Below are 26406 nucleotides of genomic sequence, written 5' to 3'. Positions count from 1 at the left end.
TATTTGCATTTAGTGCCAGATGGTTAGACTGCATCCAGGTTTCTGTTTTGGAGAAGGGTAGTTGGGTTTTTGCTAGGAGCTCAGCGGGGAAGAAGGCTGAGCAGATGATCTGCATATTGGAAGATAGATGAGTCTGGGATAGATTGGTGAAAGTTGTTAATGAATAGGTTGAAGAGAAGAGGATCAAGAACAGAACCTTGTGGGACACCTGTGGGAAGGAAGGGGGAGGTTGAAATTTTCCATTGGACAGCTTATTGGGGTTTGGACAAGTAGCTGGAAAACCAAGTGATAGTGGTGGGAGAGGTGTAGGGTGGAAAGTTGGGATATAAGTAGGGCATGTGAGATGGTGTCAAAGGCTTTTGACAGATCTAGGAATAGTGTGGATACAAATTTGTCTGAGTCTTGTTCGAGGTGTATGGTTTCAAGAATGGAAAGAAGGGCAGTGATGATGCTATGATCAGGGTGGAAGCCATGTTGGGTAGGGGAGAGGAGACTGTTTAGTGTTAGGTGTGCCATGAGTTGTGCTTGTACTGTTTTCTCTAATATTTTAGAAAGAGGGGAAAGGATGGAAATAGGCCTGAAGTTGGTGGTATCAGTATTTTTGCCACCTTTCTGGAGTGGGATAATGTAAGAAGGCCACCAGGTAGAAGGGAAATATGATTCTTGTATGGATCTATTTATAAGAATAGAGATGAGATAGGCAATGCTGTCTACAGATTGTTTGAGGAAGATGGGTGGAAGGTTGTTGGGTGCATTGCGACTGGGTTTGAGTTTGAGGAAAAGTCTTTTTATAGTGCTTGTGGGGATGGTTTGAGGCAGAAGGATGTGGAGGAAGGTTAATGATTGGGGTGGCGTTTGGGGCAGGAGGGGTGGTGGTGGAGGAGGAGAGTGGGAAGGAGGCTGATAGTTTAGCAATGTGGTCTATGAAGAATGGGTTGAACTGGTGACTGTTTCAAGGTTGGAGAGGTTGGGGTCTGGGCAGGGGTTTTCTTTGTTGCTAGGATGCAGCATGGATGAGATGGAATCCCAGAATGTTTTGGGATTTGTTGAGTGCAAGAACTGGAGTTAGGAGTAGTGGGCTTTGTGGTCTTTAATTATTAGTTTTTTTTGTGGAGTTTTGTAGTTGCTTATACTCTAGGAGGGTGTTGGGGTTTTTATGTTTTTGATATTGTTTCCATTTTTTGTCCCTTTGGTGCAAGGCTAGTTTAGTATCGTTTGATAACCATAGGCAGGGATTGATTTTGATGTGTTTGGCTCGGGGGGGGGGGGGCTTGCTGATTGAGAAGGGGTAGGAATGAGTGGTTAAAGTAGGAAACGGCATCATCTAGAGGAAGGGTTTTAGAGGGGACCAGTCAGTATGCTTTAAGCATTCAGAGAAACTTAGAGGGTTGAAAGAGGAGAGGTTGCGGGTTTGGATGTAGTGGTGTTGTTTATGCAGTGAAGATGGGAGACGGTCAGGGAAGGCTGGTTGGTGATTGCTAAGAGGATCAGGCAATGTTCCAGCTTTGGTGATAAGGTCTGAGTGAGTTGTTAGGATCCAGTCAATGATGGTACCAGAGTACACGATTAAAGAAAGAAATTCAGTCTTAAGTCTTCAACTTTGCATTCCACTGCAGCCTTTCAACACATTAGAAAAGACCAAAACTACCCTATAATAACTAAATTAAGTTGGGGGTCTCGGAGCAACTAGGCACCCAGAAGTCATGATATTATAGATGTTCTGAGGTGCATTTTATCGATTTTCCCCCATCTTTTTATACTGTGATGGTCTAAACAAAAATTATGCATACAGAAACAAAATTCAGACTTTTTTTATTTTATTTCAAGAAGAAATATGTTGCAACTAAGCATTCATCCTCAAAGCTGACCAAACACCAGTTTACAATACACTGAGAAGACAAATGCTTGTCAGGATACATATATCATATCTATGAAGACTACCCCCCACCCTTAAAATAGGTAGTCACTTTCTGTATATCCCCCTCTAATATTAAATTTCATTTAAAATTAAGGCACATATGTCCGCAGTGACATTTCAGACTGTTGCCATATTTATATATAGTACAACATGTCTCCTCACCTCTTACCCCCAAAAGATAGCCACCTTCTGTATACCCTTCTAATGCCAGACATGAACAAAACTGAAAAAGTAAATTGAAAATAACATATGTGTTATCAGAAATTTCTAAACAGCATGCTTATTTACTTTCCACTAAAAGGTAGCCACCTTTATATACATAAAATGTTTGATTGTAAGGAAAATGAAGGAAAATTATTTCAATAATGTTTCCAACTGGTTAGTTCTAGAGACAGTATACAACTCCTATACAAACAGTGACTCTCTGTGCACCCCTCTTAAATCTGTCAGGAAAGTTAAAGAAATAATGACCACACTGTCCCCAATTCAACCCAATATATAGTAACCTCTGAGGTTTGGGAGGAATGTTAAAGAAATAAACAAAGAAGAACCTTTGCAGTGTGGAGGGTGTGAAGTTCACCCCTTAAAATATGTTATGCACCTAGTTCACTAATAAAATCGAACTGTAAAATATGTACTACAAAATAATAAAATAGAAAGTAGTAGTAGGAAGTCATCAGTTGAGTTAAAAATGGAATATCCTTTATAGGATCCTATAATAGAAAATAGCATTAGGTAGTCCACATTTGAGTTAAAAATGGAATATCCTTTATAGGATCCTATAAAGGCTGCTATTCCATTTTTAACACAACTGTGGACTACTTACTACTTTTTTCTATTTTGTTATTTTGTAGTATATATTTTACAGTTCAATTTTTGTTAGTGAGCTAGGTACATAACATATTTTAAGGAGTGAACTTCAAACCCTCCACAGTGCGAAGTTTCTTTTTTGTTTTTGACCCAGTATAGGTTGCATACTGGGTTTTCTGAGACTTTGAGGGATACCACAGATTTCTGTGAATGTTAAAGAAATAATGACAATGTCACCAGCACTCCACACACAAGTACAGCAACCTTCTGTATATACCTGTGAGGTGGGCTGGTTTCAGACAGTTTCAAGTCAGGTGGGGTTTAGGCCAGAGGTGATTACTAACCCATATCAAAATCCACTTATACAGCCTTGGGTATGTGGAGCCATCAGCCCCAGATGTTCTGAAGGTCTGGGTATTACGTGATGCATTTATCCCTTGTTTTTTTATTTATTTATTTATTTATTTATTTTTATTGATGACTGTGAAATTGAGTAAGTGAGAGCATGTTCAGTTACTTTCATTTAGGCAACCTCACAAAGCAGTTATAGCCCCTTCTATGTACAATTCAGATTTCAGGAGGTGGTAAAAGAGGATGACAGTGTAATGTAGTTCACCTTTGTGCCAAACAGTTGCACACATTAAAATATTGCACACTGCTTCATATAATCACATTAGTCCTGCAAAGCCAAAATAATAAGCAAACAGATGCAGGCATCTAGTTATTTTCCTCCACAAGAGAAAGCCACAGCAGTTACACCTACCCTTTCTGTGCAAATTAGTTGTCCGTTTAAGTATTCCATCTTACTTCACAGAAAAGTGCACTAGTTATTCAAAGCCCAATGTGACTGTTTAAACTAAGCAAAGACAAGAAGGCCAGTTATTTTCATCCAGCCAACCCCTCCCCCATCCAGAAGTAATAGCCACAACATCTGATGGCTATGTAATATTTTTTCACCTCCACAGTGCACACAAATATGCTGCCACACGTTAAAGTATTCCAATCCAAGTTGCTCCATATAAATCACAAAGACAGCAAATGACTGCCCAAAATATCTGGCCGATCGCTGCCAGCAATATTATGGTAAACATAGTATTATTAATAACACTTATCTCACTGGCACCACTTATCATTACTCTCATTTTTGTCCATACATTATTGTCTAGAATGTCTGTGCAAATAAAGGCAAATTCCTCACAGAGTGCCCAGCTGCAATTCAGACGCATGTTTGCTATGATGAGGTTAGAACTTGAAATCACATTAGCTGCAACTATAAGCCAATGACTGCTGATCTGCAAGTTGTGGTTGTAGCCTGCTGCTCATGTAGATATTGGCAGTCCTCCGCAGACACTCTGACACACATGTACACACACACACACACACACACACACACACACACACACACACACACACACACACACACACACACACACACACACACACACACACACCACAGTCCCTGCACCTGTCCCTCCCTTTTCTGCCCTCACTGGGTCATCTCCACCCTTCCAATAGAGAAAGTGCCAATTCAGCATGTATCTATTATGGCCTGTTGGTTTAGTATTCCCCCACACATTCCAGTCCCTGGTATGATGTCAGTACCATTACGGCACTTCACCTTTTGTTCTCAGTGTGTCTAGTTTGTTCCCCCACCCCCAATTATTATATTGCTATTGGTGCCATTATAGCACATTAAAATATAACCCCTGGTGTCTAGTGTATCCCCCCACCCCAAACCTCGTACTGCCATTGGTGGCCTTATGGCACTTTAAAGACTAATCACTTGTGTATAATGAATTCCACCACCCCCATTGGTGCCATTATGACACTTTGAAGAGTAACCTTTAAAGAGTAACCTCTAATGTCTAATGTAGCCTCAACCTCCAATCCTTGTGGTGCCATTGGTGCCATTTGGGCACTTTAAACAGTAATCCCTGGTGTCCAGTGGTTCGCTTTTGCCATGTTTGTGTTAAGCAGTTGAACACTGGCATTATGACCATTTTTGATACCACCATATGGTGGGGATGGTCATGCTGATTCACATGACTGAGTGGCTTATTGAATCAATTAGCCATGTAGATGCCTTTATGGAGGCTGTTCCAAGGAGGGAGCACATGGCTAATTAGCATTTGCCTCTCCTCCGGAATACCTAATTAGTATTCCACATGGTTGCAGGATCACCTCTTTGCAGTGCTGCATTTCTTCTAGTTAGAGGACCATGCAGCACTGTGGAAGGGTATTTACTGAATTGGGGAAAGGTACAGTGGTGTGTACACATCATGGTACGTTCCTGAATTCCTCCCTCTACTGAAGGATGGTACCTTAGTAGCAACATACTATTTGTCAAGTTAAAGAAAGAAAAACAACTTATTTAAAACACAGTGCACCCTATCAGTGCTGTTAAGCACAAGTCTTGCGCTTAACAGTACTCAGTGCCCAAAAGAGAAGAGTGGTGTGAATACATTAAACCAAGTTAAATATTCCGTTTGGACTTTTTTCAAGTATGAACAAAGTGTCTACTGGTTTCATGGAGGTATGCTTGGAAGGTCTCTGTAATACAGCTTTCTAAGCTGTAAAACACTTGCCTCTGCAAAATTATCTGTTCTTTTTTTCCTCACTTTTTTAGTTAATGGGAACACGTTAAGCTCCATGCACTATAAAGAACATGGATGGATGGATGCCTCAAACTTCACTCTCAAGGTGAATTTTTTTACATTTTCTTTGCATTTATTAACTGAAGTACAGAACTGATCTCCACAGACTTTCTCAGAATCAACCTGGCTATGCTATCTTGTGAATTGCTGAGTCAAACAGTTGGGTAATGGAGGTTAAGGGAATCAAACCCTGCACCACTGGACCACAGGAAACAGCTTCTTAACAACACTTAATCCTATGCACCAACTATCAGACATCCATAGCCTGAACACATAACATCCTGGCTATCACTGGAGACTTGATTATAATCCTGTATGAAGTTTCATCTCATCAGTTTCATGGTAATAATGTTGAACTCATCTACATATGTCACCTTTGGAACAGGCAAAGAGGTGACAAAAGCCCCACCCTTTACCCTACTCATTAACCAACCATTTCAATACGTAAACATGCATTGCTCCTCTTTCAAGGTCCATGATCATGCCAGCAATAGTGTTGAAGTTACAGTAAATAATATACTAAATGCAGCAGATTTGCAAATATATAAGCATTCCAAACACATTAAATGATATTGAATAATATTCTTTTGATTCTTATGATAGCAGGTGGCATGCTTGTTGAAACTTATCTAGCATAAGCATGCAAGTCTAAAAAAATTATGCTGAGAAAATAACAGAAACAATCTGTACTGTTTTCTGCAATGTACACTTTACAATTTTCCTTAATCCAGTTTTCATTCATATCCAAAATATCATTTATGCTGAACAGAAACAAAAGCATAATTTTATCATAGAAAACAAAACTGCAACTCGAGAACCAATCTATTAATTTTTTTTTTTATTTTAATAAAAAAGAAGTCTCAAACTTTTAGGCCTTGTGCGTTTCTGCTGAGATGCAATATTAGGATAATTCTTTAGATTGGTCTAATTGTCTACTACTGGTCACATTTCACATCTCCCAGGATGTCAGTTAAAAAAAACAAATGTTATTCTGACACCATAATTTAAATCCGCAAACTCAAGTGAAGCAGTAACAGTTTGAGAAGGCATAGTTCAGAAATGCAGTGGCTCTCAGAATGACTTAAATTGCCTGCCTAGCACTCACCAAAACCAGATTTCCTGACAGGTACCCTGATTTTCTGACTGTCAGGTGGGAACCCCAACTCACTGATCATCATTTCACATAGAAAGTCACTGCATGAGCAGTAAGAAGAGCCATAGAAAGTACCAGATGCATCTACAAACTCATGAAGAACAAATTATTGAAGCATCTTCCTTCCTAAAACTGACATATGAGCTCTGTTGCAGTAAAACAGAGAGTGCCATAAATATAAGAATATGTACAGATCTTTATGTGTCTTCACCGAGTGGATCTGAAGCCCTAAAAATGAAACACATTACCAAAAGGATATGTACTGGGAGAAACCCTCAGCAAGGTCGAGATTGTGACAGGCATGAAAAACGCCCTATCCAAAGCAAAAAGACACAACAGTATATCCCATTACATCTACTGACAAGTGATCTAATAATTGATAGCTGGGATACAAAACACCATGACTACAGTAAGTGATCTCATTTGACCTACAGTGAAGTCCTAAAAGACAGTACTACATATGAAATACTATCTTATTTCATGGTTTCCCAAGTACTAATAAAGACAGCGGTGGTGGTGGAAAGACATTGTCCTGTTCGATTCTCAGCTAAAGCGTCTTCTGTGTGGAGACATGCATGAATGGGCATACCTTCATTGAAGGTTGTGCATCAGGAAAAATCTACTGCCAATCATTGGTGGACCGGAGTTCCTCTGTGGCGACCCCTAACCAGGAAAAGCCGAAAGATACAACATGTGTCTCACCTATTTTTACTTAAAAAATAATTATGTTGTCTCTTACTGCAGATACATTCCAGAACACCACAGAATCATAGTAGAAATGTAAATCCTTTGCTGCCATGTCCACCCCATAGCCAATCACTTAGTCCAAAGGCCATAAATCAGGAGTTCATTTCTTAAGCCTCTGTACCTATATTTCTCAAAGAAACTCTGGCAAACAGGTACCAGGTGCATAACATCTACAACACAAAGCCAGGTTCAGCTGTCACAATGATACAAAGAAAAAAAAAAGATCACAAGATCATTTACTGTTAAACTGTCGTTTCAATCGTTTTATAGATGGTCTCAAAAAAGGTGGAGGGAAACAAAATGACATATGTCTAATTATTAGAAGACATCCCATTTTATTAGCATCCTGATTATAATTTAATCAAATCACTGTAGATACCAAGGAGAATCCCTGTTTGTTATACTATCACCTAAAGCCTACTACCTTGTCACCTATGACAGTTTAAGGAATAGGAGCTACACGATAACCCTAAAAATAAATCATGTACTAAAATTATCCCAAATAATCTTTGGTTATAAATGTTTTAATGACTAATGGCAAACAACCAGTGGTTATCGAGGGTTAAGTTAGGCCTCCTCAACAACTGCCATTTACCCACAGGCTTGTACTTGAAATAAATTAGTAAATACAGGCAGTAACCTATAGAATAATTACATTTCACATAGACTAGCATATGCCCTGTTTTGTATTGGTATATCCAGTACCTTAATACTACATATTAATATGTAGGACCTACTACTTCCTGACTGCTAATCCAAGTAGATGATAATGCAGTTTTGTCATTCTGGATCTAAAAGCAGAATGTTGAAGAAATTTTCTCTTGCAGTGATGACTCCGAGGGCTGTTGAAACTAATCTGGTTCAAGCTGGTCTGCAAAGATTTGGCTGGCAATTCAAGCAAATGTGTCTGAAACTCATCCACTGCCTTCTGTGGTTGTAAAATATGTTCTCTCCAATAGGAAACATGATGCAGGAAGCACCATTTGTCAATGTTATACTTTTTGTCCTGCTGTTTTATGATTGGAGCAAAATTTCTTTCTCTCTTTCTTTCTTTCTTTCTTTCTTTCTTTCTTTCTTTCTTTCTTTCTTTCTTTATGGAAAAATCCAGCCTATGGAATACTCTGGAATACTTACATCAAATAAACTTAATGTGAGTGTCAAAAAATCAGAACACCTCTTTCTTCTGGATAAAAGTTTTAAATTACACAACAATTGGCCCAGAAACTGGTCACATCCACAACTTTATGGTGTGATAAGGGCTTAGTTTACAAGTCATTTAATATAACAGCCTTCAGTATCACAGCTTCCAGCAGGTCACAAAGAAGACCACTGGCATCTAGAAATGGAGGCATCAAGGACTGCTTAAGCCTAGATCTACAGTGAGGCTGTCTACCAGAGTTGTGAGGGGGGCAAGGCAGAATAGTAACATTAATGAATATTTTTATCCAGAAAGTCATAGGAATCAATAATCTGCAAAAAAGGGAAAATTCTTAAAATTCAGGTACAGTGAGGAGATCAAGAGCAGTACCAACCTGTTAGGGAAAGAGTCCAGCAAACTGAGGAGCATGGGGTATTGGGATGTTGGGTCTCAATATGCAAGAAAGGGGATGAAAAGGGAGTAGCTGTACTTTTAAACAGGAATGTTTGGGAAAACAAGGAAATAGAGAAGAGAGAGGGCTCCAGCGAAGATGGAGTAGAGAAAAATGGGGCATCATTATTGGCCGTTATTATTGTCTTAATAAGAATGATGAAAAGATATTGAAAACTGTGATTAATAGTTTAATAAAAATGAGGAAAAAGTGCACAGAGTGACAACAATGAGGTTTTGAATGCTTAGTTAGATGCTAAAAAGTCATGAAATTTGGATTGAGAGAATATTATATATTATCACAGAAAGTACTGTGGAAGGGTATTAGCAACTGGGGATTAGTAGAAGCACCCTGAGTAAAATAAGAACACAAGTCAGTTTATAACTGCTGAAGAGATTACACAAACAGTAAATCTAAACTGACAAGGTAGGAGTGGGGCAGGTGAGTCAGGTCAATATTAATGAGAAATCTATATGGGATCATGAATAGGTATAGCTAAAACACAGCACTGACTCAAGAGAAGAGGAACATGCTGGCTTAGCCAAACTGATAAGTAGGATTTGATACTACAAGCTGGCTGTAGGATATTGTGGCAGAAGTAGGTGTTAATAATGAAGCACAAGAAGAAATGGCAAGGAGAGGTCGGTGGGGTAAGCTAAAAGCCGTATGGATGGACCAAGTCAGAATAAGATGAGAAAAGATTAGAAAATCTGGAAAACCAGCTTAGTTATTGAGAAAGGATGCTGGAAAGATGTCAGAAAGTGAGGATGTGAGAAAGCAGTGCTCACACAGTAGGGCAGATGGTAGACCTGCGATGTTGTTGTTGTCCTTCTTCCAGCTTTTCCCGGTTAGGGGTCGCCACAGCGGAACTCTGGTCTACTAATGATTGGCAGTAGATTTTTATGGTGCTGAGTGCCAGCCAGATGCCCAACCTTCAACGAAGGCACGCCCATTCATGCATGTCTTTCGAATGTCACTCGACCGCGGGGAGGACATGCCGACTCCACACAGAAGGCACTCCAGCCAAGAATCGAATTGGAGAACCTCTTGCTGTGAGGTGACAATGCTACCGCTGCACCACCGCGGCTAAAGATGGTAGACCTGAGATAAAAAGTACAATTCAAGACCTAAATAGTACAGAACAAAAAGTGGAGGCAGAAAGGACAGACACATTGTGTAAGAAGGGAGAAACATTAGCTTCTCCTCTGAAATTAAAAGAACAGAGGCAAGATAGTATAGTGTTGTCTCTACATAACAAAATAATCTGCAAGTAGGAAGAAAAAAGGGGATCTAGATATCTTTTTCTGGATTGTCATGAAGAACTCTGCATATTTCATGACCATCACAAGAAAAACAGTAATACCAACTCCAGAATTTCTTCGACCAACACACAGACCACAGCTACAACTCAAGTGAAACAATTTATTAAAGGTTTTGTGCTTTCTTCCCCTGAAAGAGACTTCCTCAGAAGAACTTACAATGAATTACCCAGCCTTTAAATACACATAAACCCAATAATGAATTAATGGAATAATCACATTACACTAATCAACTAAATACCACATTACAATACATTTAAAACACCATTAATTATGCATACAAATAAATACAAGTACATAAGCTTTAATATCATAAAAACTCTTTATAAAATTTTTAAAAATCTTAAACAATCTTAAAAAACATTTAAGCAGGTCCCCCATTAAATGTTTTAATTTTAAAATGCATGCTATATTAGTAGCTTCATTAATTCCTGGATACTGAATTGCATCTAATCTCAGTTGCCACTTCAATTCACATATATCCAGGTGCAAATCTACAATTTTCCCCAGGGGGTCCTTTAACAAATGTTCAACTGACAAAAACTTAAAGCAATTGTCATGGTGATCCTTAATAAGTCTATATGGGGCATTGGTTATTTTCCCTTTTCTTATATCATTAATGTGTTCACTAATGCGATTTTTTAATAACCTACTGGTCTTCCATACATAAAAAAATGGGACACATTTGGCACTTGGCCAGGTAGACAACATTAGAACTACCACAATTAAAATGCCCCTTAATAATAATGTTCTTACCATTAAATTTAAACTTGTCATTGGTTTCTAAAATGTGGATACAAGAATTGCACCTCCCACACTTAAAATTCCCCTTTGGTCTATTAGTATTTCCACTAACGGTGCCCTTATTCAGCTCAAAAAGATTTTTGGAATCTTGGTGTCAATTCATAGGCTAATTCTGAAGAATTATGGGCAAAGTCCGAATGTTCATTATTTCTTTTGTGGACTGCTTAAAGTGTTTACTGTGTGTGGATTTGGAAACTTAGAGATGCTGAGACCTAAATGTACTTTATGCACAAGGATTCAGTCCGGCTTTATCAGGAATGGTTTTATATATTGAATGTTTATGGGACTTGATTATGCCGCTGTTCAGTACTTTGATTTGCCTAGTTTGCATTACTTTGAATTCAATTACTTTGAATTTTACTCAGAATGTATCTACTTGGAATAATGTCTCCAAAGTCACAGTAATGTATTTCATTTAACATTTTTTCTCTTTGCTTCTGTTTGTTTCTGTTTAACATATTACCCATAGACTTCTATAAAGTCTTTAAGCACTAAAAGTTGAAGTTGAAGTTACAGTGCCATCTCCTCTCTCTCTCTCTCTCTCTCTCTCTCTCTCTCAACCCCTTGTGGTTGTCCTTTTCCAGTACAGTCCCCTTTTCCTCCTGTTCTTTATCACCTTCCCTTGTTCGTAGCTCTCCATCTCTTTTCTCAGCTACTTATGCTATTTACTCCTAATATTGCTTTCTAGTTTACTGTTAACCCTCATACATTCAGATAAACCCCTTCTGCACATTTATTTACTTAAAAGCTATTCCATTACTACCAGTAAGTACTCCCATAATATTATACATTTTACACTAGTCATCTGCATCTGTTTCAACTTTCTTTGCTTCGATCCATACAGATTAAACATTTGGCTTACTTAAAATGAAGAGGAGTTTAAAATGGTTCTAACGTTTGCACATTTCCCTAACTAGCTACATATGACCCACATATCCATGAGACAGTAATTACTCCCTTTTTGACTCTTTCTTCTTCCTTCATTATTTGTCATACTTCTTTCTTTACAATTTTATTTATTTATTCATTTGTTTACTGGGAAAGTCTAACTTGGAACAAGTCAATTTTCAGTGGAGGCCTGGGGAGAAATGCTCCAGATGCAAAACCAAGTCATACCATCATCCATCCTTTGTTATGCTCTCTACTTGCACTCCTGTCATCAATCATTACCTACAAAAGGAAAATAAATTAACAAATACCACCTCATCACTGTATGCCCCATGTCTCTTTGCTTCCTGATGCCCCATTTAACATTCGGCTTTGGTTATGTAAACCCTTATATTACATGGTAATGTCACAGAAAAGGTGAGAACTATACAAACAGTCCCAGATGCACATAAATGCAATGAAAAACAGTCAGCATTTTTTATTTCTAGCTCAGTCACCACTTCAACATTTTTCCCATCTTATAGACAGTTTGGTACTTTTGTCCTTCACTCACATTTAGCAACTATATACCATTATTCAATTCATTTCACTGAGCTAGATTCCTTTGTACATTATTTTTGCAAACTGACAGCATTTACACTTTTACTAATCCATTACAATTTAACAAGAAAAGAAAACTTTCAAGGCATACATTAGTGCTGCTCAATCGTGGTGTAGCCATGTATATCTGTGAATTTTTTGCTTATACTGCATTCTCTCATCCCAGTCTTCACCAGTCATAACTCCACTCTTCCCATAATTTTTACTAGTAATGCTAATGCACAATAACTTGAATGCCTTTCTCCTGATTTTTGATACTGAGAGGTCTTTCAGACACATGTAGTATTACTCTGTGCAACATCTATTCATTATCACTATCAATTTCTCTTTTTGTTTATTTTCCTTAGCTTCTTCAGTTCCCTTCATCTTTGCCTTCTCTTTTGTGTGGTCCATTTTTTCCAATCCGTTCATCATCATCATTATCACAGTTGACATAATGGTTAAGGTATTTGTTACCATGTACAGGGCACAAAGTTCCATCCTGACTTCTGGCCAATGCATTTGGGGAGTTTGTATGTTTACCATGTGTCTGTGTGGGCTTCCTCCAACTTTCTAAATACATGCTGGGTGTTTTCACCTCAACCTCACCAAAGAATGGAGATGTGGGCAGAAGCACATACTGTAGATGGTACCTATCAGGGGAAGAGTTGTATAAACTAACCATTTTGAGCATCATCTGTGGTGAGCAATATCCTCTATTTAGGAGAACACCAATCACAGACTGAGTGCCATATCAGGGCTAGCCACTTGCTGCTATAAAAATTGTCTCTAGGTGATTTGGTCATATTGACTAATGTCATTAAAAATGGGCTTGGTAGTAGGCCAATACTGAGGACATGACTTAGTTCAACCTATGCCAAAGATCCTTGTTAACTGAGAGTGGTCTATGTACACCTATTGGCCAATGTGTGCCTGCCATAAAGACCAGAAGCCTTGGGTCAATAAGCTACTGACTGACTGGCTGGTGTCCAGTTGCCCAGTTTGGGTTACCTGGAATAGCTCTATTGAGTGAAAGCTGGACATTAATCCAATCAACCTACCAAACATAAACTAAGGATTGCTACACTCAATACAGGTTCACCATTTGGAAGTTAATGACATGGTAGTAAGGAGAAAGCTGGAAATCTTTTGTTTTCCGGAGACAAGAAGGAAGGGCAGTGCAGCAAAGTCACTTGGCTTAGGATCCAGACTCTACTACTTAGGGGGAGGACAGACTAGAACTTATGTGGGAATTGTGGTGAGAGGAAGACTTCAGAAGACAGTGCCAGATGTCATCAGAATTAATGATATACAGGAATGAACCTATTAACGTCCTTCTACACAGTGCCCAACCTTATTTGCATCCATAGTGTACAAGCAGACACAAATGCGATCAGCCATTCTGCAGACAGACATTAAGTGGAGCCTAATGTAAACTATAGGGTGTTTGCTTAACATCTGTGCCACTGAACATTCTATGGGATAGAACCTATCCCATATGTTAAGCAATGCATACCTGTACTCATGGCAAACAGACTGCAGTGTAAAGATGGGGAACTATTCATAATCTCAGCCTATGTCCTACAACAGGTTTGTGATAGCAAGGAGGGCAGCTATGATTATAACACCAATGGGGTGATTTATATTGCTACTTGTTTGTCTTGTAGTTCTTTTTATACAGAGAAGACGGAAAACACCTTAAAAAAATTATCAACATATATATTCTATTCGGAAGAAGGACAATAAAAATGCTCTTTATAGACATTCAATAAACTGTTTGAATTTTAAGACATTTTTATTTTGTGTGCTAGAAAACGAGAGGGGAGGAAACTGGTCAGCGTTTGTGGAATATAGGGAAATATATTGGTAAATAATGGTAAATGCCTCCCGACCCCCTGTGTTGAATGATAAAATTTTAATAAGTAGCTTGTTGACATTGAAATCAGATATTATATAATATTACTAATGAAAAAATTTAGGAGGGTTTTTATTTTAAATATATATATATATATATATATATATATATATATATAAATATATATATATATATATATATATATATATATTTAATATACATTTTTTTAAAAAAGTATGATGTGTTTTAAACTTGTAATATAGCTCTTTGGTAGGGAGTTGAAAGATTTTTAAAATGTTGAGTTTTTTAGGTAAGGTTATGATTGCTTAATAAAGAATTGTGTTGGCTTCTTTAAGATGAGGGGGATTTAATTAGATTAGCTATTATATATAAAAAGGAAGTGAGGTTATGATTCTTTATCTGATGAAGTTCTGTGTAATGCTAACAATAAAGGAACAAAAGCACTTTTCCTAAGAGTGTGTTTGTGGTGTCAGCTAAAACGCGGGATTCATTTTTTCTTTTTATGTTCACATTTGTTTCACTGTAGTGTTGGTTTATATTTACCGCTGTATCTTCTAAGTTTTTCTGACTGTGCTTATATTTTTAGTTTATTATTTGTTATAGTGCATGATAAATCCTTAGCCATTATAATAATGTGCATTGCTTTTATTACGTCTATCTTTCTGAGGACTTTTGTTGATCTGTTCCCTCTTCTATACTCTTCTAACAATGACACTTCTTGTCTTAATTGCTTTATAGAGTTCTCTATTTGAAACTTCCACAATGACAGTCGATTTCTCCCCTTCCTTTCCCTTACTACCCTGTGTGCTTGTGTAGAATTTTATCTGTTATGAATTTAGCTGCACAGTAATATCCTGTTTACTTCTGTTATATCACACAGATCTCTATGTACAGTTCTAGTTACTGTGTTCATTTATTTTATCAGACTTCTAACTTTTGGGGTTTTATTGACCTTCTGCAGTCTATTTCTTTCATTGATCTTAATATGTCTATATCTATTAAATCAAGCAACTCTTCTCTTAGCTAATTTTCTTCTAAACTGAGGGCACATTTTTTGTTTACCATTTCCTGTGGGCATTCTATAGAAAGTTCTATAGCATCTTCCTATGTCACATTCTTTTCAATGTCATCCTGTGCCATCCATTGCTCTGTCATATGGGAACTCACTGGCCTATCACTCCTCAATATTGACTCCATCAGAGTTGCCACAGTTTCCTGTTCCTTCCCTTACTGTCCAGCTTCAAGTGAAGGCTTATATGGGTTTCCTGTGGAAGGCTCCAAAATATCTTCATATGGCAACTGACCAGTTGCTTCCCATTCCACTGGTTTCTCCTTAATTTGGATGTCCATTGCTCTATCCTGCTGTGGTGCTTTTTGAGTTAGATTTTCTACACTGAATCCTTCACTTTGCAGTGCTTCATAACCTCAGATTCTCCATTATTAATCTTCTTTTCTACTTTTCCTCTTTGTCTTCTTAGTTTTTGTATTGTAAAGTTTTTCATGACCAGATTCCTTTGCCTGAATTTCAGTTCAAATATTTTTGGTGCCACTCTTTTTATATTGATTAATTTTGCTTTCTCCTTTGCATAAACATTACATCATATTAAATCACTTTTTCGTTCCCATGTCCATACTTCTTCTTCAGATGTCTCCTGATCTTGTTTCTCCTTACTTTGGGGACCCATTCCATCATGCTGTGATATAACATGTGTTAGACTTTCTACACAAAATCCTTCACTTTGCAGGCATTCCATACCTTCAGCTTCTACTTTTTTTAACTTCTGCTTTATTAATCTTCTTTTCTACATTCCCTCTTTGTGATATTATTTTTTATTGTAAAACTTTCCATAACTGGTTGCCTTTGCCTATATTTCTCTTTGAATATCTTTGGGGCTGCCTTTTCTGTACTAATTAATTTGGCTTTTGACTTTGCATAAATATTGCAGCATATCAAATCTCTCTTTCTTTCCCACGCCTATATTTCTTTTTTATACTTTTCAAAAATCTCTAGGTTTTGTTGTTTATATTTTTGCACTTCCTCAAATGCTTCTTTTTAAAAACAGATAAAAGTCTCTTGGTCTATATAATATTTTTCGCAAATCTGTTGTATTAATGACCACAAAATTTTATTTGAGGCTTCTGACAATTTTTCTTGTGGAAATATTTTCTTTCCTCTAATTTCTCTCTTAATCTTTTTGCATATCTTGTGTCTGGAAATTCTGGGCATTTTGCATAATAGTAACAACGCATAATTTCTTTCTTGTCCTCAATAGTCCACTCTATCATCTTTATGGCTCGTTTTTGGCCTATCAGCTTTTGTGATTTTTGAGGACTGCTACTTCTTTCCCCACTGTAGGAATGTTTCTGTATTTTAAGGATTTTACACTGTCATTTTTTTCCATTCCTGGCACCAGTGCACCTACCAGGAAAGGGCACTTTTTCATCTTGGGTCTTGTGCACCCAGCTATATTTTTTTTAATTTTTGACCTACCTTTGTCCATGATTTATCAGTGTTGTCTTGGTGAGGTTTTGTGAAAACCAGGGTCCACCTCATTGAAGTAACTCACCAAGACTTGAGGATGAATTCAATTTCAGCAATACTACTCTCCTTTGCTTGCTGACTTATCATCTCCCCATTTGAACCCCAATCTCCAGAGAGGCATCCTGTGTGGTCCTTGAATACCTTCTTTCTTTCCATCAACTATCTCCTCCACCATGCATTTTCTGCTTTTCTCCTGATATTTTCTTCTTTTCTGCTGTAGACTCAGAGATCACAAATCTAAGGCAGCTGTTTTTCCTCAGCACAAATCATACTGTTCAGCCTCAGATCTACTTCCTGCTTTAAGCTACTGCTATCAGTTTTTTTTTTTTTTTTTTTTGCTGGCTTAAATATCACTTTGTGATATGGTCAGATATTGTTTCCATCTGAGAATTTGTATTTAAGTCCCATTTTATTTAAATGAAAAGTGTTGATAAGGAGTCACCCTCTGCTTCTTGTATTATGACTTTTTCTAGTATTTCTCAAAACTTTAAAAGTTGATCATTACACTAATACCTATATTCATTTTGGATGCTTTTTATGATTTTTGAGAGATATAAATATTCATTATAGCACCAACATGTTATGATTTGCATAACAGTCATGATTTCTTGGATGATCATTTTAATACAGTCATCCTTTCAGACATGAGCTCTAGCAATGATGTTGTCAACAAGGTACCAATCCTCAGAATGAACTTGTCTTCAAGGTCACTTAAACTTGTACTTGTGCAGCCATATTTTCTACCTGCTCATTCCTGGATGACTTACCAACATCATTTAATGTGTCTGGACCAGAGCTGGATCCAGCACTGGGCAACCTATCAGTTAACTACAGCCCGCCGGTTGGGGGGGTGGACTACCACAATTTTAAACAATTAAAAAATAATTACAATTCTTCTTTAAGGAGGCACTGTGTCTGCATCTGTGTCTTGCACAGGTGCAGATTTAAATGTTGGGACTTCCTGCTGCTTTTGAACTTGACAACTGACTGCCTGCTGCCAGGACAGAGATGAACCATTTTTGGTAGGAACTTGGGAACTCTGTGTCCATGTGTGAAATGCCCTAATCAGGAAATGGCAGGTTAGTTAATTAACTTTTTCAGGCTCAAACCTTGTACCTTGATTACAGGAGCAATAGCCTGAATACTCTATACCAGATACCAGACTGCTCAAAGGAATTGTGAGTTTCAGTGCATTTTCAAGGGATTGTGAGGTTCATCAGAGGAGAGGTTTACTGTTGCTCATGCTAAGTCTGTTTTTAATATGCAACTGTTTTGTTTAGCAAATGACCTTCAGTGCTTGTGCAATAAAATTTGAAAGCAGTGTTAATAGCACAATAGGTAGGGTAGCATCCTTGCCTTTGGTGCAGAAGGCTGTGGGTTCTAGTCCCACATCATGCAAATTAATTGCTGATACTGCCGTGCACTTTAAGGGAAGATGGTTGTGCCACAGAGACATGGCTCAAATACCTGTCCTGTAATCATGCATACCTAATGACAACTCTTTCCACTAAACCTGACCCAATGACTAAGTTGGTGATATGTCAACCTTTTAAAACAGAGTATTGGAAACAAGTTGGGAGAGTGACTTCAGCTGCATTCAAGTTACAATAAACAACCCAAACTATAATTATGTAACATATTGCTGTACTCCTTTCATGTTGCCTTGAGGACATGATCACTTCCATGACAATTTTACAACCTTGTCCAGAACATGAAATACTTTTATACTCGGTGACCTCAATTTTGCCTCTACTAATTAGAGAAATTATGATTCAGCCAATAATTAGGCACAGAAATAATAGATGCAATAAATTTTAATAATCTTGAACAAATTCTAAACATGATAACAAGGGGAAAACTTTAGATACTGTCTTGATAAATATCCATACCAGCTAAGCTAGGCTAAACACTGCCCTGTCCCCTTTGTTCTGACCATAATGCCATTGTGTTCTTCAAATGAACACAGTTTAACCTAATAAAAAAATTATAACATCTTTAAGGACTTTTAAAATAGCAATTATGCTGCTCTGGGCAACCACCTCATGTTAATCAACTGGGACTATGTATTTAGAACCTTTACAACCTATTGGCCCTGTACAACCCTTAATATAACTACTATAATAATTTCATCCCTTTGAATCACAAATATAAAAGAAAATTCCAAAATTAATCTAGATGGCAGAGTTAGAAAATCAGCAAACTATTAAATCAAATGAAAAGAGTGTAGAAAGACTTCAAGTTCTACACAACCCAGCAAAACAAAGCTAAGGTCAACTCCACCCAAAAACATAATGAAATAATCAAAAGAAACAAAGTTAATTTGGGATAAAACTTGCCATTAAGACAGGTGACAATAAAAAGACCTTTTACAACCACATCAAAAAAATGAAGAGAAAAAAAAAATTTGATGATCTAGAAAAAAATTTGTTTCACCATACCCGTGCCAACAGGTACAGCTAACACAATAGCATACAGATTTGGAGCAAAATTTAGGCCACAGAGGAGGATTCCATCTATTTTTACTCCCATTTGAATTTATACTTGACATGGTTACCTCTGTCTTCAGTAAGATTGGAAACACCGGTTCCATGGGTCTAGACAATATACCGAGAATGTCATTTGTGTCAAAAATAACATATTATACCTTCTTAAACACATTCATAATATAGCATTAAAAAACTGACTATGTATTTGATATCTGTGAGCAGGCTACTGTGGTCCTTATCCACAAGAGAGGCCTTTTTACAGACTCAGTAATTATAGACCAATCAGTCTTGCAAGCATATTATGTAAGATGATGTATTGGCTCATCACAGAACTTAGACAGGCATGAGAAAGCATCTCCTTGACTTAATCCAATGTAGTTATGTTAAAGGTAGTTCCTGAATACATTTGTAATTGCAATCAATTGCAGTTACAGTTATAACTGCAACTGCAAGCTTCATACATTTTACAACTGACCGCCATCCATGCACTTTCTCTTGGTATGGCTAAAGCACTCAGCTATATACTCCACCATAGAGCCATACAGAAACTTGTTTATTTGAAAATAAATTAAGTTGTAATAACTTGTGTCCACGTTTGGCTACGAGACACTGTTTTTTGGCTTCTCTTATTCTGATATCATAACTGATTCCAGTGTCTAGTTCAGCAACTATGCTGAAGTCTGCAAACTAGGGAGCATTATCCATAACCCTCTACCACCACCTCACTTAAGACAGCACTTGACATCACTTTCAAATGATTTAGAAACACTGACCTTGCCTTCTTTTTAAAAAATGCAGCATTTTGTCATTTGACAAACTCCCATCCAATTTTATACCCTAATGAAGAAGGTATAGAAGAAGAAAGAAAGCATTCTACAGCTATGTCAAGAATCTCAGTGGCAACACCCAGATCTGCTCTGAGTTACAGCACAACAGCATGAAAATTACAGAACCAAGTGATATTAGCAACATCCTGGCAGATAGGTTCAGTGCTAACTTTACCCACTTCTCACCCCCTAAAGGGCCCATATCTATGCAAGAAGAATGCAAAGTCCCTGTAATCACACCTATACAGGTAAAAGCTGCACTCTCTAATACCAAAAACACAGCATCCATGGGACCGGACAACATCCCAGGCTGCGTTTTACACAAACTTCAGAATGAACTGACTCCCCACCTAAGCACCATGTTCAATCATAGTCTCACGTCAGGCTTTGTACCCACTGAATGGTGCACAGCAACAGTTATCCCACTCCACAAAGAGGGATCCACCACTGATCCTGGGAACTATCACCCTATTAGCCTGATGAGCCTGGTCTGCAAGGCCATGGAACGTATCATCATGGAACTCATAAACAAAGACATTGGTAACCTCCAAACTATGGATCCCACCCAGTATGAGTTTGTGAAAGGCAGATCATGCCTTCTGAACCTGATCAACTTTTTTGAGGCAGTCACCAAAGCTGTAGATGAGGGTGAGGTGGTTCACACAGCCTATCTTGACCTCGCCAAGGCTTCTGACACCATCCCCCATTCTGGAATTATAGCTAAACCCACTAAACTAGGTATAAATCCCTACAACACAAGATGGGTTGCCAACTGGCTCACTGACAGAACCCACACCATAAAAGTTGCAGACTCCAAATTTGACTTCAAACCAGTGACAAGTGGAGTACCACAGAGTTCAGTCCTAGGACCTCTCCTGTTTGGTATCTACTTCTCTGAAGTACAGGCTAACACAGAAGGCCTCTGGCTAATGAAATTTGCATATGACTGCAAACTAGGAGCCATAGTCGAGTCCCCAAATGATGTGGATATCCTACAGAAGGGCCTCACTGATACAGATGCCTGGTGTCAGAGGCATGGCCTCAAGCTCAATGCCAAAAAGTGCATTGTCATCCCCTTTGGTAAAAACTCTGTACCCATGAACTACCACATAAATGGCAGTCTATTTAATGCCAAATGTGTGCTAAGAGACCTTGGGACCCAGGTGGACAGTAGTCCCTCCTTTGATAATCACAATGCCACAGTAGGCAGGAAATCCTTCTAAGTGGCACACCTCATCACAAAAGGGTTCTCATCCAGGAACAAAGAGGTCATTGTTCCCATCTACTCGGCACTCATTAGACCCATTATAGAGTACAACGCCCCTTTTGGAGTGTACCTTAAAAGACATCTGCAGTAGCTGGAAAGACCACAGAAGTACCTCACAAAGAGGATTACAGGCCTCAAACAGATGCTCTGCACTGACCATCTCAAAAAACTCCATCTTTACTCTATAGCATATCGCCTACTCCGAGGAGATCTCTGCCTAACATATAAAGCTATGTTAAACCCAGAGCTGTTGGACATGCTACACCTAAAGAAATCCCAATCCCTCTGAGCTACATACTCTAGGGACCTAAACCTTGTCACCACAATAAACAGGACATGCTGGAGGGATAGATTCCTGTCGCAGAGACTTCCTATACTCTGGAACAAGCTACCCATATATGTCAAGCAAAGTTCCTCATTAGTACTCTTCAAGAAAAATCTTGATGAGTGATTGGGAAATAGGAAATCCACCCCGGGGATCACTTCTGGGGCTCTGCTCGACAGGGGCACAGAAAATTAACTTTCTTGGGTGGTGTAAGCCAGGGAACCTTGTTGGCTAGGCTTACTTAGGCCCTTGGGCCGATAGCCTGGTACCTACCTATGAATCTACCTATGAACCTATGATGAGCAGTTAACAGTGTCTGCAAAGCATACAGAGTCACCTTTTTTATCCTTTGTGAGGGTAATTGCTATGCCAGAGAGGTAATTGTCCTCCTTTATACAAATGTTATCTAACCAGTTATACAGCCTGCACCCTGTTCTATAACTAACTCACATGCTATCGAGTGCAGCTGAAGAAGATTCCTTACAAACAGGAAACTGAAGGACTTCAAGGCTCATCTTATAGCAAAATACTATGGCAACTCTCTTCCCTTTGTATGATTTACAGTGCATTAAAGAACCCCTTACTATGTGAAACCCTTTGCTTAAAATGCCTCTTGTCACCTCAATACAACAGGATACTTGGCTTCTCAAAATGTAATATCAACCAAACTGTGGAAAGTGACAACTTCATATCTTAAAGGAATTCATAGAGACGGAATAAACTCCTCTTCTTGATTAAAAGCAGCTCATTAATTCATATTTCCAAGAAGAAATGGATGACTACATGGGCACCAATCGTTTCCAACATGAGTTTGTTCACCAAACCTAAGGACCTATAAACCTATGAGCAATGGCAGAGAACAGCCTTGAAATGAAGAAATGTTTGTCATGAACACTGCATATGAGTTCAGTAAGTAACAAAATAGATAAAATACTTAAAGAATACAAATAGTTGATTTATTTACTGAAAACATATATTATTATAAATATTGTGAAAGACACTTGAAATGCTTCTGATAACTAGAACTATACCTAGCAATATGCATGTGTGTGTGTGCGTGTGTGTGTGTGTGTGTGTGTGTGTGTGTGTGTGTGTGTGTGTGTGTGTGTGTGTGTGTGTGTGAATGAGGGGCAGCACAGTGGCATAGTGGATAGCATTGTTGTCTCACAGCAAGAAGTTCTCCAGTTAAATTAGTGGCTGACGTGCCTTCTGTGCAGGGTCATCCGTGTGCTTGTGTGAGTTTTCTCTGGGTGCCCTGGTTTCATCCTGCATTCCAAAGGCTCTAAACTGGCCATAGGTCTGAGTGTGTGTGGTATGGAAGAACAACCATGGCAGGGCTAGCCACTTGGTGATGTGAACCTTGGCACTTGATGAGTGTCAATGATGAAGTGACACCCCAAATGGGAATAAGAGATTTTAGATGAATGGGTGGATTTTTTTTCTTTTATGAGAAAGTGTACAAATAACGTTGCTTTAAAAAAGATATTATTCTGTTAACTGTGTTCTTACATTTCTGTAATTCCTAAAAGCAGTACATATCTTAAAACATAGTTTTTAATCCTGTATCTTTCTTTTTGTCATGCATCAAATAAAGTGGGCATTCACTTTTACTATAGCAAAATTACCTTTTAAGAATTGCAAGTGCTTCTTTAGTTGGCATTCTCCTGAGAAATAAGGCCTGGAGGTAGGCAGAGAGATATTTTTCCAGCTGCTGGTTCATAACAAGGAATTCAGAATAGCCTTCCTCAAATGGACTTTGTTCCCTAATGATGACAAACATCAAATACATTATTAGAAATAATGAGCAATACGCTAAAAACACTGTACAGATGTTGAATATTTGCATCAATGAAAATGGATAACCACAAAACACACAGTGGATTAACATCTTGCACCCTTTTTGAGGTTGAAAAGATTCAACAGTTGATCAGATGACCTACATAGCTAACAAATATATAATTCTGAGTAAAATTACTGCCAGTAAGTTAGAAATACAAGGGGGGGGGGTGGTGGTAGGATGATATAGTCAATGGCCAGCTCTTCCATCTGGGCAGGAAGGGTTAGATGGGAATCAATGTCTGTGAGACCCCAAGTGGAAATCAGCACCCTTGCAGGAAAGCTGTTTAAGAGGAGTGGCAGAATGACCAATGTTGGGTAGGTGGCCAAACACTGTAAAAGAATGGTTCTCAGCACCTTTGGATGAATGTAATAAACACACAAGCCATCACATATCACGGTTGCTGTTAGGGAACTTGACCAGACACTGTAGTAGGATTGCTCCTGGTATCCAGTCCTCTGCTTACTTTTATGTCCCTGCTCTACTGCTGTAGGAGCATTGCCCTGAGAAGTCAGAAAGTTGACCGGATGAAGGCCTACATCCAAGACTGCCAAAAAGAACTATACTGGAATGTCACAGAGAATGGATAGGGTGTTAGAAGCTGTAGACCAGTGGTAAGGTGGGTGGGGATCAGGCATCAAATCATATCCAGTGTAGGCTTTTCAGTGAATGGTTCAAACCTCCACTTATTCATATTGCACACAGAAAGGGGACAAGTACTTTGTGACCCAGTCTGCCAAAAACCAAAATGGCTTGGATTCTAATCCACCAAAAGACCCCACCAACTAGTAATGTCCTCTTAAAAGTATTCAAGAGTCCGGCTTAACATTTTCTTCCCTGATACTATCTTCATTCATGCAATTATGATTTAGTCAGAGAAAATAGTGTCAAAGGAGGAATGTACTTCTGCACCTGGACTGAGGAGGGGTTGTGTGTTCTCATATATATATATATATATATATATATATATATATATATATATATAGGAGAGAGAGAGAGAAATTTACTTACCTTTATTGAAAAACACTAATATCAAGATGAATAATGTCAACACCAAATTATCAACATTATGGACATTGACACACTACTAAATAAACACTGGTCATCAACCTTGGTCCATGCAAAAAACCTTAAAATAAAATTAAAAACATCATTTTTTGCAGAGGGACAGGACCCCTGCACCCCCACACCCCTGCTAATTATATATTCTTTTTTTATTTTGAATAAGGTATTCCTCAGCCTTACCTGTCCTGCCCTGCTGTAGGCTACTAGAGTCGCCTGTTGCTTACCAAGCTTTGCATCCCTCACCCCAAGGTGTTTATCCTCTAAACCACCCAGATTCACCATCTCTGCCATAAAGACTTCCAGGACGCAGCAAAGAAATACCTACTCAGCTTAGTATGCTGCTTCCCAAGTCCAACAAGTCTTACCAAGCCTTGCATCCCTCACCCCAAGGTGTTTATCCTCTAAACTGCCCATATTCACCATCTGTGCCATAAAGACTGCTGGAATGCAACAAACCAGTACCTACTCAGCTTAGCATGCTGCTTCCCAAGTCCAACAAGTCTTACCAAGCCTTGCGTCCCTCACCCCAATGTGTTTATCCTCTAAACTGCCCAGATTCACCATCTCTGTTATAAAGACTGCTGGAACGCAACAAAGCAATACCTACTCAGCTTAGTGTGCTGCTTTCCAAGTCCAACAAGTGTATGTGAAGTATCTATCATTGTATCTGTACTGTTTTTACTTAATATCCTTGTGTAGTGCCCCTTGCGCATCCCTAGCAGCCTGTTGCGGTCTTCTTTCCCCCTGTAACCCCCACTTTTTCTCCTCTTGCTTCCTTTACTACAACTACTATCTTTGACACTAGGTGGCAGTATTACCTTGCCGGTTTTTAGTCCTTTCCTCCACATAGCACTACCTGTTCTAAACTAAACCTTTCTGTGATTTCTTAGCTCTAAATAAGCCCATAACTGACTCCCAGTGTACTCTTACCTGGCTTGCATGCTCACTGCCTTCTCCGTAGTCCACTGATTGTCTTTGGTAGGCAACATCCTCTCCTTGGCTCTACCCACTCCGTTCTCCCTTCGGGCTCACTCAGCTCCCCTACCCTGCCCCCATATCCTACCTGCCCCAGCATCTCTATTCTTATACTTACTAGACCACACCCTTTTCCTTCATTAACCAATTAACCTACCCTTCCCTCCAAAATTACTTTATTACTCCTTCCAATCCAAACCTTACATCTACTCCACCCCCTCACACTCAATTAAAACCACACCTTATCCTTTCACAGGACCTTCCCAGTTTAAACTGACCCCAACTTCCTCCACATTTATTCACCATGCCTGGCAAACTAGTCTAGGCCCTAACTCCAATATTCATTCTTATCCCCTTATTCTACTTTTACTATCTTATCATACCTCTATATACCAGTCATACTCCCTCTTTTCACTCAACTATATCATACTCTTCTCAGCACACACACTCTCCTATTTCCATCTCCTCTAACCTCTACTCTCTCAATAACATTATGCTCTTCACCTATAAATTCCTACGCTACCACAAAAACACTACTCCCGAACTACAAGTGCCCTTCTCCTCTACCTATACAACCTTGAAATCATACTCTAAACAACCTAAATACCTCTCCGCCCACATTCTCCATTCTACCTCTATCCTTACATCTGGGGACATACACCTAAACCCAGGCCCCTCTCTTTCACATATCTCTTTCTCCCCATCCCCTCCTCCCCACTCAGCTAGTAGATACCTCTACTTCACA

At 38.6% G+C, this 26406-nt stretch overlaps 1 protein-coding gene across 1 annotated transcript in view; it reads right to left on the bottom strand.

The window, feature by feature from the left end:
- Positions 1 to 26406, bottom strand: part of LOC122814238 (dynein axonemal heavy chain 5-like) — a 3525594-nt gene that overhangs the window by 2875282 nt on the left and 623906 nt on the right. The window contains exon 17 of the mRNA XM_044086840.1: positions 23410 to 23547. Coding sequence (XP_043942775.1) covers positions 23410 to 23547 — 138 coding nt within the window. The remainder of the gene's footprint in view (positions 1 to 23409; positions 23548 to 26406) is intronic.

Source organism: Protopterus annectens, chromosome 1.part1 (genome assembly GCF_019279795.1).
Source record: "Protopterus annectens isolate FY-2018-M chromosome 1.part1, PAN1.0, whole genome shotgun sequence".
Lineage (NCBI taxonomy): Eukaryota > Metazoa > Chordata > Ceratodontiformes > Protopteridae > Protopterus > Protopterus annectens.
The sequence above is the reverse complement of the archived record's forward strand: the minus strand, read 5'-3'. Positions and strand labels throughout refer to the sequence as shown.